At 36.0% G+C, this 23,061-nt stretch overlaps 1 protein-coding gene across 5 annotated transcripts in view; it reads left to right on the top strand.

Annotated features, from left to right (window-relative positions):
• The window catches only part of LOC101892946 (potassium voltage-gated channel protein Shaker), a 619,449-nt gene that overhangs the window by 252,932 nt on the left and 343,456 nt on the right, over nt 1–23,061 (top strand). Inside the window, exon 1 of one of the 5 annotated variants that reach the window (XM_059121943.1) lies at nt 8,832–9,532. The exons of the other annotated variants lie outside the window; for them this stretch is intronic. Coding sequence (XP_058977926.1) covers nt 9,360–9,532 — 173 coding nt within the window. The 5' untranslated portion in view covers nt 8,832–9,359. Of the gene's footprint in view, nt 1–8,831; nt 9,533–23,061 lie in introns of those variants that run through there. 5 annotated transcript variants of the gene reach the window in all.

Raw genomic sequence — 23,061 nt, 5'->3', positions numbered from 1 at the left:
ATAAATATTTCCAAGAGCCACATCTTAAAAATGACTTAGTCAACATCTCTGGGCTACCAAATTGTGGCTCAATGTAAATTCCATTGGTTTTCGTATTGGTTGGGCCTTTCAATGATTCTTTCAATGATTCTTTTTGCAAATATTTACATTGAAAAATGAAATAATTTGAAATTAGAATTTAATAAAACAATTTGTATGCAAAGGCTCATAAAATACAGAAGTAAAAAAGGACAAAAAACAAATCGCCATAAAAAGATTTCACCTACATTAAAACAGCATTCAATGTACAGGATTAGAATTATTTAATGGAAGTTCGTTTTATCGATTTATTTTAGAATTGCTGGTATTAATATTAATCGGCATGGCCATAAAATTTTGGATACCTTACAATTGAAATTGCATGATAATGAATAAAAACGTCAATGTAATTGCAAAAAAAAATTAATGTAATTTTGGCAAGAATGGACATTTTATTACCACCTGAAGGGGTGATGTTCGTAATACGGTTAAGGTGTTTGTTTGGGATGAAGATTACAGGGACGAAAATAAAAAAAAATATTCTTTGGTTCATTGCCTAAATGAAAAGTTTTAAATAGATTTTTTTTTTCAAACTCACTTAATTTACACTTAACATTCGTACGTATGGGTAATCTGTATTACAACATAGATCATACGCTCCAATGTCTTGTTGTTGATTATGAAATTGTGTGTAGCTATGTTGCGTATGAGTTATATTTATTTTGTTCACTCATACACTTCAACGGCCGCGTGTAGTCATAACACAAAACCAACAGCTAGGTATTGTAAAGGGCCCGCATTCTAACATTTTCATACCCTCCATCATGGAAAGGAGGGTATATGAAATTTGTCATCCAGTGTTTAATATATCTAAATACCACAGAATATAAATATTCATAATAAGTATAAAATTCTAAGTCGATATAACGATGTGAACGATTTTTTTTTACAAAACATGAAGAGGAGTTTGCAACACGATAGTTCTACGTTCCACATTGACGAAGCTACATTCGATATTAAAAAAAAAAACTTTTGCGAAGGCAATATAAGTCATTGGTATAATCAGGCGAAGCATTTGAAAAATACAAATTTTCGGGATATCCGACCTGAAAATATTGTCAAGATCTCCTAAATGAGTAAAAACAGAGAGTATATTTTTATGATATGGCAAATTAAATGGTTCTTTAAATTTTCAATGCTTTATACGAAACGTTGCGGAAATATTAGGTTCCCTTTGAATATTGTCAAAAGTTTTTAAGATATTTGGCTTAGAAATATGAAAATCATCTGAAGCTTTGCCCTACAAACCGAGAACTATCAAATCCACTTAGAATTTTCCACATTCCTATTGGATATTGAACAGTTAAATTATAAAAGAATTTGGGGCTTATTCGGGAAGAATTTTGGTGAAAATAAAATACTATTTTTAAAAACCAAATTAGAACAGTTTTATACCACCAACCATACTATGGAGCAGGTCCACATTTTTATATAGCCCCCAAACAACGGTGCCTACCCTATATTCGGTATTTTGATGATATTAGCGGTATTATTCACCAGAATTGTTTCAAATAGTTCCACATTACGTATATAGAGTTCGTAATGGGGATGTGACAGAAAATTGTCTATGCTGGTCCAGGCCTTCGTATAAGCCCCATATATCAGTACCTTCCTATATTCGGTATTTTGACGAGTTAAGGTACAATACTCACCGAAATTGTTTAAGATGTCATATTTGAAGTTCGTAACGGATGCTACAGCCTATGACAGAAAGTTATCTATGCTGGTTCAGGTCTTCGCACAGCTCCGATATAATGGTACCTACCTATATATGATATTTTGATGGTTTTAGCTACATTATTCACCGTTTATTTCAAGTTTCGAATTTGAATATGGTAATGGCTTATGACAAACAATGCCTATGTAGTCGTATAGACCCCATTATAACGGATATATTCGGTATTTTTAAGATTTTAACAGAATTTTAAACGGGTGCGCGAGGGAAATTACTTGAACTGTGGGAGTTTTATACGGAATTTGCTCTTTTATCTTTTGTTTTGTGTCGAAGAGCTTTCGAGTCGCTCTCGTTTAAAAATGGACTGGGAGTAAATTCGCTCTGTACGTATTTTGAAGCAAATGTTAAAATGAAGTATGTCGGTTCACTGTATCTGGTACATTCCCCACAAAAGTTCAGAAATGTGGGCAAGCAAAAACATAAAAATCTTATTTTGAGCTAAGGATGTACCTGATGTAATTTAAACTTGGCATATCGTACTTTTTGAATGTGCGATTTTCTTCAATCTTCGCATATACATAATAATTATAACTTTCACAGAATTCGATTTTATTCTCCAGTTCTCTTCAAACTTCGCACATTGCAGTATATGTACTAACATTGTAAAACCAGCAGACATCCTCTGTTTTTTTTCCACAATTATAGCCAGCCAACGCAAATTGTATATGAGGAAAGGCTCAGTTTTGATGGTCATCTCATGAAATAGACCATAAAAAAATTCCACTTATTGAAATATATTTTTAATGCTGGAAAGGACATTTTGACCTTGATATGGATTTCATTGACGTATCGAGATATAGTAGTATTTATACAGGAATCTAAATTTGGAAATATATTGAATTCCCATTAGCAGGATAGAAGGCGTAAATATAAGATAATTGCAACGAAATTTTAAATGGTCCCGTTACTCGATCAAAAAACAAGGTAACCTTTCAGTTAATGAAATATACAAAGTATTCTTTTAACGAATATAGTTTTCTCGACCAAAATTTTTAGTCATAAGTAGAATGATTTTTAATAGGTCTATGCGTGAATCCCTATTTTATGAGAGATTCGTTCATTCTAATCAAGGACTATCAGATCTACAGAAACTTTAGCGCAATGTATAGTGGAGTGCTGTATCGCATGATTGGTCCCGCCAGACAGTAGCCTTTGCTTACTTGTTTTAAATCTGATATAAAATAAAAGTATAACATTTTTACTGCAGTCATGGATAGCTTCTGACAGGGTTTTGAGGGTAAAAATATTTTTGCTAATTTTACTGAGAAAATCTCTTATAAGAAACACAATTTTCACCCTCATTTTTTCGAAATTGAACCACATAAACACTTTTTTCATTTCGTATGGCATTATTCTTCAATTTCATGATTTTCTCGGTAAATTTTTGACTTGCCACTACCATTGTCTGTTTTTATGGGGAAGTGAAGGAAAATTTAATATACCCAGCTTGCATCTTCATTGTATTTTAATGTGTACACACACACACATAGACACACACAAAATCAACTACTTTCGGCAATATTGTTTTCTATTTTCGGCAACTGTGATAGTTGGCTATTGTGTCGTTCTATTTTTTTCGTTGCTTCTTTTTTTAATACAAGTCTCACAATGAAACACACACATACACACACACACACACAAAGGACGACTTGAGTCTGATTCAGAGAATTTCTATTGTCATTGTTTAACCTTTAACTAGGTTGAAAATAGAACTTTAAACTACATGGATTTGCTAGTTTATTTGTAAACTGTAGAATGTTCGTCTCATAGACCGAGCGCCAGCTCTCAACATTGCAATGCAACAACAACAAGAACTGCAGTGCATTATTTGCTGCCTCCCCCACCCCCAACCAGGTTTCATTCATTCACCAATACCACCATTGCGCTATTATTGTGAAAGTTCAAAGGATTCGTTTTTCATTCGTTTCCATGACAAATGTTTCATTCGTTTATTGTTAGCTTTGTTGTTGTTCTCCTGAGTTCATTTCAAACATATGTATGCAATTGTATTTGTTATTGTATGGGAAGGAGTTTTATTACAATACCAACAACCAGAAGTGAGAGTAAGTGTTTTGTTTCACTTTTTGTGCTGTGTGAGAGTAAAACAGAAATTGGGCCAATAATGCATTGTCGGTGGGTGGGTGGTGTGAGTGTGGGTGTATGTGCGCTTGACATATTCTCCGCTCTTTTATAGATAAAATATTATTAGAATAATAAAAGCATATCTTTGGGCAATTGTGTTGACACATTAATTGTAACTGTTTATGACAATTATAAATTAAAATCTAATGGTTTTATATATATCTGACATCCATGTGTTGTAGTGTGTGTTTGTGTGTATCAGTCTGCGTTTTGGGGTTTTTCTAATCATCTATTTTGATAAATTAAATGAAAAATGTCACTATGCAGCTGTTGTAAATGTGCATGTTTGTGGTTTTGGGCTAATTGATGATGGATGTGTTAGAGATAAATTGGATTTTAAAAATGTTAATTAGACAAGGTTTGCAACATTTAGAATATTTTTTAGAGATTTTATATTTGCAGAAGACTTTTTATGGTACTTCGATATATAAATGACCCTGGAGCTTTCCACATGCCTTTTAAAAATATTTCCGAGAGACATTCTGAAATATATGACTTTTTAGAGGCATTCACCTTATAGAGACCTTTTAATTGGAACGTCGTACAGATACTTTTTGTCAATTGCATATCTCGTCGATCCGTTTTATATAATTATATTCATAAAAATCATCAAGGTAAAACATAAAATACATATTTTTCCATACGAAGATCCTTTAGAATTATTATACAATTTTTCTATTATATATTTCGATGCCATTTATCAAGGTTTTTTTTATAAGTTTGATTGGGCCAAAAAGTTTGCACCATCTCGAAGTATTAGTCCTACATCGATCTTCCTATTTCGCAAATCTGTGTCCATCCGTCCACATTCCTGGTTTGGAGTCAGAATAGAGGCCTATTCTTTGTATAGATGTGAGTTATACAATTGCTCTATGGGTCACAAATAAAGAGCAAACGACGTGGATCTTGGCATATGTATAGGGCTTAGAACAGGATAGAAGCCTACCATTTTAACGGGCATCTAAAAATATTTAGTGGCCGTTTCCTTCAAATTCTCCCCCACAATGGGTCAAAATTTGAATAATTATAACTCTTATGAAATGTTACGTAAGAGTCCGATTGTCTTCAAAACTCACACATCCCAATATTTTTATTAACCCAAGGTCTGGTATTAAGATGGTATGTATCGGTCCACTCCTTCTAGTACCTCCCAAAAAGTACAAAAGGACGACATTTTCAAAAAATATATTTTCTACACAGAAAGAGAAACGATAATCCGATTTTGCTCCAGCTTTGCACATCCTAATATTTGTGTTATGATTTCGCATAAAATTGGATATAAATGTTTGATTTCCTTCAAATTGTACAAACCAATACTTTTATCTGTATTATATGAAGTATTGAAATAAAATACTTCGGTAATTCACGCATGTTTCCACATTCTCCAAAAAATTGCACACATCTCATATAAAGTATATGAGAAATAATGCGAGGAACCTCATTTTGTTACCATTCTTGGGTGTCGCGTGCTGAGTGCAATGGTGCTGAGTCCTGTTGGAATGTCCAAGGTCTGCTGCAAAAATGTTTGCGTGCCCAAGGCTTTAATACACCCTCCAGAATATTTTCGCTATAATATTCGGCATTTATTCTGATGCCACAGTCGATTAATACGAGCGGAGAGCGACCATCGGCTTTTATGGCGGCCCACACCATCACCATGGCCGGAGCTGGAGTTCTGATGGCCAACCGAAGGTGCACGTTTTTAGCAGACCTCTTTGGCAAGTAAACACGATCATTTTGTTTGTTTACAATCTGCTGGACAACATTCGTTGTTGTCTCATTGGAGAAAACCAAATTCGACAATTCACCGGCAGTTTCGGCCAAGCGAAGCATCCTTTAGCTATTTTGAGTCTATTTTCTTTCTGTTGCAGTGTAAGTTCTTGCACTTTTTGGAATATCAATGGCTTACCCCGAGCTCATTTTTCAATATTTGCCGAATGGAATATTACGATATGTTCAGCTCACGAGCCATTTTTCGGCCACTGCGACGCGGGTTTCGATCAAGTCGCTTCTTTAGTTTTCGCACCATTTCCTCTGATTTTGCTGTTTTTTTTTTTTTTTCGTTCACTTCCTTGACGTCGGGCTACGCTACCAGTATCACGATAACGAGCGATGATACGATAGACAAAAGATTTATTCACATTCAAATGCTGGAGTGCTCTAACGATAGCCACATGCGGTTTTCCAGCCAAATAAAAAGAAATCACACTATCACGCATGAATTCCATTACGAATAACTTTTTTTCTGGAAAATTGTCAATGCTTTTGTACGATTGTAAACAATATAATGAGCTGTCACTGGAATAATTTTAACAGCTATCGGTTGAGTTGCTTAGAAATGACAGCAGTCTGAAGTTGGTTGCAGTTTTTTCATCTAATCCTGTATAGACTGCATTTCTTTTGTGGCTTGTAGTAAAATTTGTTTAGAATAATTTTGTCTTTGTCGTTTTTTTTTATTGATGTACTTCTAGCATTTAGGTAAGGCTTAGACTATTTATGTTTTTAGAACCTATACTAGAATTTTAGAGAAAATAATTTTGTAGAATATTCTTACTTGCTGCGATGAAGTTTCGAGGGAGTTTTTAGTCATATTTTGAAGAAGGGAGAAAATGTTCCCTTTGGTAACTCCTTCTATCGTAGACACTTTATACCTTAAATGCAAGGTTTCCAAGGAATAATAATCCGAAATTTTATCTGAATAAGCATAAAATTCTATATTTATTTAGTCACATCCTTCCATCTATATTTTCCTAACGAAATACAGAAGATAGATAATATTTTACTTAAATATTTATAGGTCCGTAGGACTTTCAGTATTGAAAAATGACAGATTTTAGGTGTTTCCTGTAAATTGACAGTTTGTATTCCCAGTATGAAATACAATTTTAATTGGCGCGACACGAGTCTTTGCCGCTAGTAGGAATGTTTGTGTGGTATGGTCAGTATTTTCCACCCGAATATAAAGAGTGGCTCCATACGCGCTTTCCGACGCGTCACAAAATCCACGAATCTCGACAGAACCGTCTAACGTGTATTGAATCTATCGAGGAACTCTGAGATATTCAATATCCGCCATAACAGCCGATGGTCGCTCTCCGCCCGTATTAATCGACCGTGGCATCAGAATAAATGCCAAATATTAAAGCGAAATTATTCTAGAGGGTGTAATTTAGCCTTAGGCACGCATACATTTTGGCCGCAGACCTTAAACATTCCAACAGAACTCAATACCACCGGAATATAAGGTTCCTTGAAGAATATTTTTCATATCAGTCCTTACTGTGTACCTCAAAATTTTCAGTACTTTTATGATTTGTATCGAAGATTCCAACGTAATCGTTTTAAATTCCGTATTTTAAATTCGCGCTGGGAACTACCTCCTATGACAGAAACTGCGTAATAAATTGTAGGTGTTTTTATATAAGTCCTGATCTTCTTATAGTCCCTACATAACTGTACCTCGCCTTATTCAGTGTTTTTAAGATTTTTCACCGGATTTATATAAAATTTATAATTTGTATTTCCCTACGGTACCTCCCTATACTCCATACCACAAGAAGTATTTATGATCCAATGTCATGAGGACCCAAGTAGAATTGGATCGACCAAAAATACTCTTTTCAAGTCAAGAATATTCGGTCTAAAAATGTCATTGTTTTGACCACTAAAATTCGATTTGATGAGAACTTACTTTTTCATCGATTTTTAGTGGCCTGAAAAAAATATTTATTTCGATTATTTTTTATGCTGGCAATTTATAAAAAAATCTATGTTATTTATAAACCCACCACCCAAGTCATTAAATCCTCATTTTGGAGAAAAAGTAATTTTCCTAGGTTTTATTGAAACCAAAACATTATTTCACTAAGCAGACAACTTCAGCTGCCTAAAAAATAATAATTTCCATTCTGCACTGGAATGTTATTTTCCCTGCGGGGAAAATTTAATGCTCATCACTCCCAGCAATAATTCGGTAGCAGTCAATGCATGAATCTATTTTATACTCGGAGTCCATTCACAATACCTACCGGACCAACCCCCAACGGCCAAAATACAGAGAGACTGTGACAAAGGCAGTGACGACAACAGACCGAAAATGACAGCAACAACTATAAAATTTTACAACCGTTCATGTTTTTTCATTGTTAATTTTTTTCACCCAACAACAACAACAATAAAACCAAAGAAAATGCCTTTAAAGTGAATACCGGATAACAACACAGAGATAACCAGCACGTCCGCCAAAAAAATCGAATGGCAGAAGATAACGAACATCAGGAGTATCCTTACACTATTAATTCTCTTTTTCAACTTAACCAACAGCAGATTGTAGCAGTTCAACACAGTAGCAACAACAACAACAAAAGGGAATACAAAAAATCGAAATTGTGTCAAACCAAAAAAACAAGATACATAAGTGATACACAACAGTCAAGCAAAAGGCCAAAAAATCCAACGGCGAAAAGAGAGGGGGAGACAGAGAGGAAATGAAAATTGCATTTTAATAATTAAATAACACCGCAGAAACCGATCAAAATGAAACGTAAAAAACTTTAACTTTCCGACACACCGAAACTGAAACAACAAATACAACAACACTTGCCGTCAGTCGTAAATCCACAGCAACCAAAACCCTCAATTCAACCCAACCCAAATATTACTTGGTTCCTTAAATAAAAGAATTGAAAGAGAACTGTAAAAAATATATATACAAAAAATAAAAACCTCTAGAATAAATAATAAAACACACACACAACAACAACAGCAGCAAAAAAAAAACACGAACCCACATAAAATGTTAAGCCCCAAACTATGCTTTACATTTAAAGTTTCATAGATTTAACAAAAAAAAAAAAATGCTTTAAAAAAAATACAAAAAACTCAACATCGTAGATATCTAGTTTTAGATTTTTATTCACCACTCATCGGAAGTCTTGAATTGCGAGAAAAGAAAAATGTTGAAATATTTGTTATTGCAGAGAAAGTGATAAGCCCGAAAATATGCTATGTAAACATTGCCTTAAAGTATGCTTTAGAAATAGTAAATATAAAAAAACAATTCTACACAAAACATAATGTCGTTTCTTCACATTACTGATATACCCAAGACCTGAGTCGGAGTCATCGTAGCTACGTGTTAGAACGTGTCGGTGACGTAAGCGTCCGTTATTCGATTTCCTTTCGCGATTTATTTTTTTTTTTCAATTTTGTGTTCTCGCATCGCTCCATCGTTTCGGTGGTGGTGGAACTCGGTTGTATGAGCTGTGATCTATAAATGTGCATCTATGCGATTCTGGTCAACAGAATCTGCTAGAAATTAGCTTAGCTAATTATTATATAGTGTAATTTGTTCTTGTTGTTGTAATTGAAATTAACACAAACACACACCGACACAACAACAATCATGGCGGCCGTAGCTGGTTTATATGGCCTGGGCGAAGATCGCCAACATCGCAAAAAGCAGCAGCAACAACAGGCCCATCAACAGGAACAGCGCGAACAGAAGGAGGAACAGCGGAAGCTGGCCGATCGCAAATTGGCCCGTGAGGCCCTAATGGCCAGGGCATCTTTTGAAGGGTATGCTATTAAGTATTTTATTGAGAAATTTTAAAAAATTATATTTAAATTGTACTTTAATTCACATTCTTATAGACATTTTATTAAAATAGTTGGGTTGTTCGAACATCTGAAAAGTCATATTTCAGGATTTTGGTTTGGTGAGTGAATTTTTGGCCCAAAGAGTATCCAACCGAAATGTGAATTTCTCGTACACTCTAAACATTTGATTTAAAAAATTCCGCGTGAGTGTTACATTTTTTCCGATTAAATTAAAACTCTATATTTTTACGAATTCAAAACGTTTCCTAATTTTTGAATTAAAAAAAAAGTTAAAAGGTGTCAGTTAGTTTTACCGACAGACTTCTGTTACGATCATTCAAATTTTTGACCCATTATAGAGTAGATTCCAAAGGAATGAGCCAATATTGTCCATTTCGCATCGGACCTAAATAAATATGATGTAAATATTGCGATATGCCAGGGGGGAGGTTCCGGAAGAAATGGTCCGTACTCTACCATATTTATAACAGATCTTGTGTTGATGGATATATTGAGATATACCAACTCGGAGTGGAATCAGATGTTAATTTCGCATTTTATGAGCTTTATGGATATAAACATTTGGACCTCTTGTGGGAAGATACCAGAAGGAGTGGACCGATATATTCCGTTTTAATACCAGATTTTGGGTTCATAAAAATATTAGGATGTGTGACATTTCAAGACAATCGGACTCTTACATTACATTTTATAAGAGTTGTATTTATTCAAAATGTTGACCCTTTGTGAGGGAGGGGGGTACTTGGTGGAGTGTACCGATATTGTTCATTTTCGCACCTGATCTAGAACTGACGTACATATTAGGATTTGCATTAGAATTTCTCTTTCTGTGCAGAAAAAAATATTTGTGAAAAATTTCGATCTTTTTTTTTTGGGGAGGTACCAGAAGGAGTGGACCGATATTGCCCACCTTCGAACTCGATCTAAGTTTGACAATAATATAACGATGTACCAAGTTTGGACCAAATCGAATACTCCGTTCGAGAGTTAGCGTGCGCACAAGCCAGGCAGACAGACGGACGTATCGCTAGATCGACTCAGAATGTCCTGAAACGGTTTTTTTTTTTTCAAAGAGACTCTAAAACCGTTATTTTGGTGAGGCAAGTTTTTGGCCGTATCAAATGATATATACCCTCTTTAGCCATATGGGTGAGGGTATAAAAGATAGGTTCCGCAATCTAACGTTTTTTATACCCTCAGACATATGGCTAGAGATATATCATTTGATACGGCCAAAAACTTGCCTCCAGCATAAGCAGTATCTGAATTTAAACGTGCTCCACTTTAAACTGCAAACACTGTCAAGACCGTTTGGGTTATGCTTTAAACTTTTCGAAAAAAAAAAAAACATGAAGTGAGTGAGGCCATTATGTGGGGCCAGAATCCATTTTGACCTGCAAATACCAACTTTTAGGGAAAACCGTGGAAAAATATTGCGAAAATCATTAAAATACCAAATATTAGGAGGCACTGTTATTTGGCAGCTATACCAAACCACTTATGGACCCATATATACAATGTTTTGCCACCGGGCCTAGAATCCATTATTATCCACAATCACCAATTTTTAAAAAAAAATGTGGCAAAAATCATGCAGATACCGAATGTCGAGAGGAACGTTATATGGGGGCTATACAAAAACACGGACCTCTATATAAAATGTTTTCCTACCGAATCTAGAAACCATCAAGACCTACAACATTTTTAGACAAATCCGTGAAAAAATGTGCCAAAAATCATCAAAATACCGAATATCGTAGCCTTATTTTGGATAAGTCGACCTTTCGACATTTGTCTGGATCTTTTAGGTTCTTCGACTTTTTTCTAACGAGCTAAACGACATTTTTTACAATTATTTTTACTTCTTTTAATTTTTGTATGCGTAGTTCAGCTGTAAGTTCGGTCGGGCCGAACTTTGACTACCCTCCACCATTTGGAACGAATTTGGCAATTCTCAAAAACAATAAAATCAGTTAAAAATTCTGTTAAATCTTAAAAATACCAAATATAGCTGTTATATTCTATAAGATGACATGGACCTGCATAGGTCATAGGACATATTCAAAGGCGAAACTTAAAAAAAAGGTGATTAATGTAGCTAAAATCATCCAAATACCAAATAAATGGAGGTACAGTTATATGGGGGCTATACGAAGACGTGGATCTGCACAGACAATCTCCTGTCATAGGCTGTAGCATCCAATACGAACATCAAATGCCAAATTTAAAACGATTCCGCTGAATAATCTCGCTAAAATCAACAAAGTACCGAAACCGGAAGCTAGAGTGATTTCCATAGACGGATAGACGGGCGGACATCGCTAAATCGACATAGAACTTTATGCTGATAAAGAATATATATACTTTGTGTGGTCTAAAATGTCTATTTCGTGGTGGTACAAACGGAATGACAAACTTAATATGCGCTCCATACTATGGTGGAGGGTATAAAAATCAAAGCTAATAACACGAGAATTTCTACTCATTTTCTGGGTTATGCAAGTCGACCTAGACTTTTAGGGCCTTTTTCTGTATGATGATGAGGAAATAAATGCGGACAAAAAACACCCATTCGATTTGTGACTTTCAAATTTAATCAACGTTAAAACCACTAAAGAATGTCCTAAAGTCGGGCGGGGCCGACTTTATGATACAAATATATATATGGAAGCTATATCCAAATCTGGACCGATCTCGATAAAATGTGGTAAAGATATTTCTGAGCTGTATTTGATATATTTCCCTGAATATCGTTGTTACGGTGTGTATACTACGGCTGTGGGTAAGAAATACAACAAATCGGATGAACAATATATATGGGAGCTATAGCTACATCTGAAGCGATCTTCACCAAATTTGGCATACTACCTTCTAGACTCAATTCGGTCGTATGTGCCAAATTCCATCCCATTTGGATAAATATTAGAAATTTGGTGCACAATAAAAATAAATCGGACGAAGTTATATATGGGAGATATATCCAAATCCGAACCGATCTCGATAAAAATTTAGCAAAGGTATTCTGAGCTGTATTTGCTATATTTTCCCAAATATTGTTGTTACAGAGTGCATATTACGGCTGCGGAGGACAAAAAACGCAAACCGGATGAACAATATATATGGGAGCTATAGCTATATCAGCCCGAATCTACCGATCTTCACCAATTTTGACATACTAGCTATTAGACTCAATTCGGTCGTAAGTGCTAAATTTCATCCCATTTGGGCAAATAATAGATGTTTAGCGCACAATAAAGAGTAAATCGGACGAAGTTATATATGGTAGATATATCCAAATCCGAACCGATTTTGATAATATTTAGCATTGGTATTTCTGAGCAGTATTTGATATATTTCGCCAAATAGTGTTGTTACATAGTGCATATTACAGCTGCGGAGGACTAAAATAACAAATCGGTTGAACAATATATATTGGACCTATAGCTATATCTGAAATTTGGCCTACTTATTTTCAGGCCTAATTTGGTTGTATGAGCAAAATTCCATACTATTCGGGCACGTTTGGTGCACAATAAAAAGCAAATCGGACGAAGATTTATATGGGAGCTATATCTAAATTTTTACCGATTATCTCCAATTTCAATAGGGTTCGTCGTTGGGCCAAACAAATGATTTGTTCAAAATTTCATCTGAATCGGGTAATAAATGCGAATTGTATTTTGTTCACAAAAACACATGGCCAGACGGACGGACGGACATGCATAAATCGCTCATACTGCCTGTCTAGATATTTTGTCTGTTGTTTCCGATTTTAAATATTTTTAATATTTCAGCTGCAATTTTCCTCTGCCTTATTTGTCGTTCCGTGGCTATGTACTTTACAACCCAGATTATTTTTCAATTTTACTGGATTATATTTCTAACAGAAAGTTTTAAAATTAAGATAATTGCATCTTGAAAAATGGACGCTTTAGTTAGATCTATTTATAATCACACACATTTTTTTCTTTCATTCCCTTAACCTTCCCCAAAATAAAACCAACTCAGCAACATCGAAATTTCCTCGAAGACCATAAAACATTGCTATGCAATTTGTCTGCAAACCTCCGCCATTAAGAGAAGTGCCATCGAATCTAATTGACAGTGACTAATTTATGGACAAGATTTTGCAATTTGGCCATGGTTGACGATTCTCAACCATTACCACAACAATAAAATTGATTTTGACAATGAAATGGAATTTACTTGCCTCCCACCACTTGCCACCGCTTTCCCGCAAAACAAAAATAAAAACAATAGCAACATTGCCTTCGGCTAAGGACATCTCTCTCCAAATTGGATTCATTTGAATAAGTGACAGTTAAATCGTTGATAGATATATATGTAAAAAAGTGTGGTTGTTCTTGTTGCTGGCCCAACAAATGACCCAAATAAATTTGTCACTTTGTCTTGTAGAAAAAATGGAGGAAAAAAAGAAAATAGGAAACAAAAAAAACCCCATCCAACATTTTAACACTTCCAAAGAATTTGAAAACAATTCCAAAAAAATGAAAAAAAGAAAAACAGGAAATCTCATCTATTTGCCCACCATTTTTGTCACTTTGGCCTTTTGTCCTGGCCAATGCGAAAAAAAGGAAAAAAAAAGCATTGTTCCAAAAATTCCAAATGAAAAAGTGAAAGAAAAACATTATTGAATAATAGCAGGTCATAGTAATTTGTAAATGGAAAAATACTTTACAAATGGTGGAGAAGAGAGGGACGGGTAGGAGAAGTGAGAAAAGACTCTCAAATATTTTGCAGTCAACTGGAAAGCCACATTCATTGCCACAAAAATTGCTGCCATAAAATTGTACTTGCCCTCCTACACTTGGAGTTTTGTATTAAAGGAATTTGTAGTTAGGCAAAGGGAATGGCATGGTCGACCAAGGGATATCCTAAGCTACACTGCAGTTAAATAAATAGATCCTCCTATCTATAGATTTTCTTGAAGAGCGGCTAAAGAGAAACTTCTATCCAAGGGATGTATTTTGGACCTAGAAGACATTTAACGGACCTTAGTCTATAGAAGTGCATTAAAAAATCATCCCTCCATATAGGACCTAAAAAAGGTGGCCCGACTATAGACGACCTGTCAAAAGATTTTTGCTTACAGAACATCTATAAAAGGCCTTCTATCCAAGGGATGTATTTTGCTTCTAGAAGACATTCAGAGGTAAAAGGTTTTTAGACGAGGTTCATCTGACCATTGACGACTTGTAATGGCAGCTTAGTCTATAGAAGTACATCAAAAGGACATATTTCCATTCCAAACAGATTTTGTATTGATGAAAATATTGAGAAGCTCCAATACTGAATAGAATCGAATGTTAAATTTGCGTTTTACGAGCTTCATGTATACTAAAAATGTTGACCCTTTGTGGGGGAGGTACCAGAAGGAGTGGACCGATGTATTCCATCTTGGCACCGGACCTTGGGTTCATAAAATTATTGGGATATGTGAAATTTGAAGACAATCGGACTTTAACATCAATTTTATGAGAGTTTTAATTATTTAAAATGTTGACCCTTTGTGGGCGAGGTACTAGAAGGAGTGGACCGATCTTGTCCATTTGCATAGTTGACCTAGTACTGACGCAAATACTAAGATTTGCAAAGTTTGAGCAAAATCAGATTATCGTTTCTCTTTCTGTGCAAATAAAATAAATATCGATGGAATACCTTAACAAGGCAAAACTCAAAAATTCGGCCGAGCCTGGCTGTGGGATTTGAACCGCGGACCTCTGTGTGCAGCCAACTAGAAGTTGCCGTCTCTACGTTCAGAACCATTAACCCGTCTTCCTAAAGCAGCACTAAAACAAGTGTATGCATTGGAAGCAATGTAGTTGTTGTGGACAAAAAATCCATCACTACAAAAACAAAACGTTGCTGTGAAAAAGATCTGCCAATAGAACTTGAGTCGAACCTGGAGAGTTTCTAGTGTATAATTCGCATATGCTAATTTGCAATAAGTTCGAAATACATACTACTTTCCAGAGAACGGCCCTTGTAAGCCATCATCCACATCATATGCCTGATGAGCCGCTTAACCAACGGCGAAACGCGTCGCATAGTGGTGAGTGTGTGATAGTGTCTATCTGGCTTTCCTTTTCACTGCAAATTTCAGATCATTAAGCTCGTCTCGAAAGAGAAAACAAACACTAAAATAAATATATTTTTTCAAATTTCGACCATTTGTGGGGGAGGTACCAGAAGGAGTGGACCGATATATTCCATCTTAACATCAGACCTTGGGCTAACATAAATATTGTCATATGTGAAATTTGAAGACAATCGGACTCTTATATCACATTTTATAAATTACAACTTATTCAAAATTTTGACCATTTATGGGGGAGGTACTTGATGGAGTGGACCGATATTTTCCATTTTCACACTTGACTGACGCAAATATTAAGATTTGCAAAGTTGGAGCAAAATCGGATTACCTTTTCTCTTTCTGTGCAAAAAATAATTTTTTTGAAAATTTCGACCTTTTGTGGGGGAGATACCAGAAGGAGTGGACCGATATTGCCCATCTCCGAACTCGATCTAAGTTTGACAAAAATATTACGATGTACCAAGATTGGACCAAATCGGATACTCCCTTCGCGAGTTATCGTGCGCACCAGTCAGCCAGACAGACAGACGGACGGACGGACATCGCTAGATCGACTCAACGGATTTGGTCCAAAGAGACCTAACCGTTATTTCGACTAGGCACGTTTTGACCGTATCAAATGATATATACCCTCTGTAGCCATATGGCTGAGGGTATAAAAACTGCAATCAACTTCAGACAGTGGCCTAAAAACGGCTCGTAAGCTAAACATATCACAATATTCCATTCGGCAAGTATTGAAAGAACTTACTTACACCGCAGCAGAAAGAAAATAGACCAAAAAGAGCTAAAGAGTTGCTTCGCTTCGTCGAAAGTGGTGAACTGTGGTGGTTACAAAATGAGGTTCCTCGCTTCATTTCCAGGGCACAATGGCCACCAAAATCTCCGGATACCAATCCGTTGGACTATTGTATCTGGAGTATTTTGTAAAGCAAGGTTGGCACTAAAAAATACCAAAGTGTCGATCAACGCAAGCAAGCGCTTCGCCTGGAATGGGCCAAAATACCGCAAAGCAACATTCGGGAATCGTGTGACGGTTTCATTGGCCGTTTGAAGGCCATAAATCATGCCAAGAGTGACCAAGTCGAACCAATCTAAGTTTGTTCTAAAATTTAATGGTATTTCCGACATTTTTCTTTCATTCAATAAAATTAAAAAAAGTAAAAAAAATATCTCACCCTGCATAGAATACCTGTATAGGCTCTTGTCTTTGGCCCATAGAAGAACTATAAAAGTCCTTCTTTTATAGAGAATTCCTTTAAAAGATCTTCAGTTTAAAGCAGACCTACATATAATTCTGTCCATAGAACACTTCTTAAAATTCTCACGCCTATGTTGTGCCAGTAATATTTTCCATCTAAAAGTGAGCACTAAAATTACTGCTGTATATAGAAAATCTGCGCCTTTGAAAGTTCTCCTGTCTAAAATAGATATTTAAATGGTCATGTTTTTATACCAGAACTACATGGATTTTTCCTCTCTATAGACGATCTATGGTTAATATGTTGTCTATATATCTCCATAAAGCTTTTAAAAAGGTCTTGTCTTTAGAAGAGCTGTACAAGATCGTGTGGCTAGAAAATACCTGCGAGGCCTCCTGCCTTTTGCCCATTAAAGGGATAAAAGAATCTTCCCCTTTGAATGGTCTTCAGTTTAAAGAAGACCTACATAATTTTCCCTTTATAGAAGACCTGTAAATACCCTCCTACACTTGGAGTTTTGTATTAAAGGAATTTGTAGTTAGGCAAAGGGAATGGCATGGTCGACCAAGGGATATCCTAAGCTACACTGCAGTTAAATAAATAGATCCTCCTATCTATAGATTTTCTTGAAGAGCGGCTAAAGAGAAACTTCTATCCAAGGGATGTATTTTGGACCTAGAAGACATTTAACGGACCTTAGTCTATAGAAGTGCATTAAAAAATCATCCCTCCATATAGGACCTAAAAAAGGTGGCCCGACTATAGACGACCTGTCAAAAGATTTTTGCTTACAGAACATCTATAAAAGGCCTTCTATCCAAGGGATGTATTTTGCTTCTAGAAGACATTCAGAGGTAAAAGGTTTTTAGACGAGGTTCATCTGACCATTGACGACTTGTAATGGCAGCTTAGTCTATAGAAGTACATCAAAAGGACATATTTCCATTCCAAACAGATTTTGTATTGATGAAAATATTGAGAAGCTCCAATACTGAATAGAATCGAATGTTAAATTTGCGTTTTACGAGCTTCATGTATACTAAAAATGTTGACCCTTTGTGGGGGAGGTACCAGAAGGAGTGGACCGATGTATTCCATCTTGGCACCGGACCTTGGGTTCATAAAATTATTGGGATATGTGAAATTTGAAGACAATCGGACTTTAACATCAATTTTATGAGAGTTTTAATTATTTAAAATGTTGACCCTTTGTGGGCGAGGTACTAGAAGGAGTGGACCGATCTTGTCCATTTGCATAGTTGACCTAGTACTGACGCAAATACTAAGATTTGCAAAGTTTGAGCAAAATCAGATTATCGTTTCTCTTTCTGTGCAAATAAAATAAATATCGATGGAATACCTTAACAAGGCAAAACTCAAAAATTCGGCCGAGCCTGGCTGTGGGATTTGAACCGCGGACCTCTGTGTGCAGCCAACTAGAAGTTGCCGTCTCTACGTTCAGAACCATTAACCCGTCTTCCTAAAGCAGCACTAAAACAAGTGTATGCATTGGAAGCAATGTAGTTGTTGTGGACAAAAAATCCATCACTACAAAAACAAAACGTTGCTGTGAAAAAGATCTGCCAATAGAACTTGAGTCGAACCTGGAGAGTTTCTAGTGTATAATTCGCATATGCTAATTTGCAATAAGTTCGAAATACATACTACTTTCCAGAGAACGGCCCTTGTAAGCCATCATCCACATCATATGCCTGATGAGCCGCTTAACCAACGGCGAAACGCGTCGCATAGTGGTGAGTGTGTGATAGTGTCTATCTGGCTTTCCTTTTCACTGCAAATTTCAGATCATTAAGCTCGTCTCGAAAGAGAAAACAAACACTAAAATAAATATATTTTTTCAAATTTCGACCATTTGTGGGGGAGGTACCAGAAGGAGTGGACCGATATATTCCATCTTAACATCAGACCTTGGGCTAACATAAATATTGTCATATGTGAAATTTGAAGACAATCGGACTCTTATATCACATTTTATAAATTACAACTTATTCAAAATTTTGACCATTTATGGGGGAGGTACTTGATGGAGTGGACCGATATTTTCCATTTTCACACTTGACTGACGCAAATATTAAGATTTGCAAAGTTGGAGCAAAATCGGATTACCTTTTCTCTTTCTGTGCAAAAAATAATTTTTTTGAAAATTTCGACCTTTTGTGGGGGAGATACCAGAAGGAGTGGACCGATATTGCCCATCTCCGAACTCGATCTAAGTTTGACAAAAATATTACGATGTACCAAGATTGGACCAAATCGGATACTCCCTTCGCGAGTTATCGTGCGCACCAGTCAGCCAGACAGACAGACGGACGGACGGACATCGCTAGATCGACTCAACGGATTTGGTCCAAAGAGACCTAACCGTTATTTCGACTAGGCACGTTTTGACCGTATCAAATGATATATACCCTCTGTAGCCATATGGCTGAGGGTATAAAAACTGCAATCAACTTCAGACAGTGGCCTAAAAACGGCTCGTAAGCTAAACATATCACAATATTCCATTCGGCAAGTATTGAAAGAACTTACTTACACCGCAGCAGAAAGAAAATAGACCAAAAAGAGCTAAAGAGTTGCTTCGCTTGGTCGAAAGTGGTGAACTGTGGTGGTTACAAAATGAGGTTCCTCGCTTCATTTCCAGGGCACAATGGCCACCAAAATCTCCGGATACCAATCCGTTGGACTATTGTATCTGGAGTATTTTGTAAAGCAAGGTTGGCACTAAAAAATACCAAAGTGTCGATCAACGCAAGCAAGCGCTTCGCCTGGAATGGGCCAAAATACCGCAAAGCAACATTCGGGAATCGTGTGACGGTTTCATTGGCCGTTTGAAGGCCATAAATCATGCCAAGAGTGACCAAGTCGAACCAATCTAAGTTTGTTCTAAAATTTAATGGTATTTCCGACATTTTTCTTTCATTCAATAAAATTAAAAAAAGTAAAAAAAATATCTCACCCTGCATAGAATACCTGTATAGGCTCTTGTCTTTGGCCCATAGAAGAACTATAAAAGTCCTTCTTTTATAGAGAATTCCTTTAAAAGATCTTCAGTTTAAAGCAGACCTACATATAATTCTGTCCATAGAACACTTCTTAAAATTCTCACGCCTATGTTGTGCCAGTAATATTTTCCATCTAAAAGTGAGCACTAAAATTACTGCTGTATATAGAAAATCTGCGCCTTTGAAAGTTCTCCTGTCTAAAATAGATATTTAAATGGTCATGTTTTTATACCAGAACTACATGGATTTTTCCTCTCTATAGACGATCTATGGTTAATATGTTGTCTATATATCTCCATAAAGCTTTTAAAAAGGTCTTGTCTTTAGAAGAGCTGTACAAGATCGTGTGGCTAGAAAATACCTGCGAGGCCTCCTGCCTTTTGCCCATTAAAGGGATAAAAGAATCTTCCCCTTTGAATGGTCTTCAGTTTAAAGAAGACCTACATAATTTTCCCTTTATAGAAGACCTGTAAATACCCCCGCATCCATGGAATACCAATAAACTTTTAAATCTAAGAAACCCCTGTGTAACAGATTTTGTGTATAGAAAATCTGTAAAAAGTATCCTGTCTACCGAAAATCTCAGAAATTCCTATGGTGGAACTTTGGAAAGACTCCTGCTTGTAGAATATCCTTAAAACAATTTCTACCCACAAAGGACCTTCAAAATACCTTGTATCTATTGATGATCTTTCCTTAGAATAGTCATCCCCATTGTAGGGTGCATCTCACAATGTGCATTATAATACCCAAAAAAAAAAACAGAAACTCCAATAAGCAACATGGCCTGTAATAATGGCTGAAAGCCATTAACATTTATCATCAGCAAAAATTTATTTTAAAAGAGACACACCAGAGCCCACACAAATATTGCCTCTCGCCAAAAATGCATTGTGTTGCACATATTTCACTTTCACAAGGGAGGCGAAAAGCGCCTCTACTAAGTCAACACATAACATTTAATAAAACTTTATTAAAAATAAAACTACAAAAAAAGAGAGAGAAAGAAGCCCATAAATAATGCCTCCCTCTTTGTTGAAGCCACCCACCCGAGAGAGCCATAAAATTGCATAATGAAAGGAGACCAAAAAATTTTCAAAGGTTATTAACAAGGCGCTGTCCTCACATATTCGTGGAAGGGGTTGGAACAACTTCTTCTCCAACCTCATAGCCAATGAAAAGAAACGGGAGAAATCGATGATGATGACAAAACCAAACACAAAAAATCGTAACCACCAAAACGTTGGCCAACAATGAGGCCATCACGTGCCTTTGGGCCATAACATTTGTTAAAGTTACAATTAAAATGAATTGTCAACGTTGTTCGTGCCGCTAAACTATCAGGAAATAAGTCAGAGCAAGCGATCAGAATCCCACCCCCTCTTCCACCATCTTCACACAAACACCCACAGAGTGAGCGACAGAGAAGGAACACAAATTGTTGACCAACACTATACGTCATTTGACACGATATTTGATTGTCTAGCAACCTTCTGCGGAGGTCATATTAAAACGAATGGCTGAAGCGTGCGTTCAGCTGTGTGTACATTTTGTTTTACATCTAAATTTAGTTTTTATTGGCTATGCAAAGATGCAATTGGTTGGTTAAATGCTAAGGACAAATTTTTCAAAGAAAAAATGAACAAAGGAAAATTTAATTAAAATTAAAATAAATAAAAAATATCCTTAAAACAGTAAGGAAAACTCAAAAGTCGGACAGGGCCGACCCTACCCTACGATACCCTACACCACTATGCTTATTTAGTACAGCTCCTATAACAAGAGAATTTATTTGAAGTAGATTATATCACCTATCAACATTTGGCTGTAGAGAAGTTAAGCTAATGTATGTGAGGCTATACAATTCTGAGTCGATTTTCACTAAATTTGACGGCGATTTTTTTATCTTTTATACAAAATAACATTGGTGAGATCACCTCGAGAAGGATTATAATCAAAAAATATATATCGGAGCCGAGTTCCACCAAACGAAAACGTACGTCCCGAAATTCACCCCATTTGGGCTGTAATAAACCTCGAATCGGATTAAGGATATACATGGAAACTATATTGAAATCTTAGCCGATCTCGATAAAATTTCCGAGCTCCATAAGATATCTGGTACCGAATATCATGGTTGTTGGCTGCATACTACGAATGGGAGGAACTTCAAGACCAAATCGGATGAAACATATGTATGGCTATAAATATATCTGAAACGATTTTCGCCAAATTTGATAAACTTACTTCAAGACTGAATTCTGTCGGATGTGACACAATTCACTCCATTTAGGCTGGTATTAGGCTTTTGGTGCACGAAAAACCTGAAAACGAAATAAGATATAATCTTGATAAAATTTGGCAGAGGTATTTCCGAGCTCTATAAGATATCAGACACAAAATATCATTGTTTTCGAATACATAGTACGAATGTGAGGGACTTAAACACCAAATCGGATGAAACATATATATGAAAGCTATAGATAGATCTGAACCGATTTTCACCAAATTTGTAGTACTTTTTTCTAGGATGAATGCGAAATTGAGGACTGAATGTACCGAAATTCAGGACTTTTGGACTGATATTGGCCATTTGGTGCACAATCAACCCGAAATCGGTTGAAGATATATATATGGGAGCTATATCCAAATCTGAACCGATTTTGATCACATTTGGCAGAGGTATTTCCGAGCTCTATAGGATATCAGATACCAAATATCATTGTTGTCGAATGCATATTACGAATGGGAGGAACTTCAAGACCAAATCGGATGAAACATATGTATGGCTATAACTATATCTGAAACAATTATACCCAAATTTGATGTACTTACTTCTAGACTGAATTCGGTCGGATGTGACACAATTCACCCCATTTGGGCTGGTATTAGGCTTTTGGTGCATGAAAAGCCTGAAAACGCAAAAAGATATATATGGGAGGTATATCCAGGTCTGAACCGATCTTAACAACATTTTAGGCACTTATTTGAGCTGTATCTGATATCTGGTACCAAAGATCATTGCTCTGGAGTGCATATTACGAATGTGAGGGACTTAAACACCAAATCGGATGAAACATATATATGGGAGCTATAGCTATATCTGAAACGATTTTCAGCAAATTTGAAGTACTTGTTTCTGGG

The sequence above is a fragment of the Musca domestica genome, unplaced genomic scaffold (assembly GCF_030504385.1).
Source record: "Musca domestica strain aabys unplaced genomic scaffold, Musca_domestica.polishedcontigs.V.1.1 2, whole genome shotgun sequence".
Taxonomy (NCBI): Eukaryota; Metazoa; Arthropoda; class Insecta; order Diptera; family Muscidae; genus Musca; species Musca domestica.
This window is presented reverse-complemented; position numbering and strand designations above follow the sequence as displayed.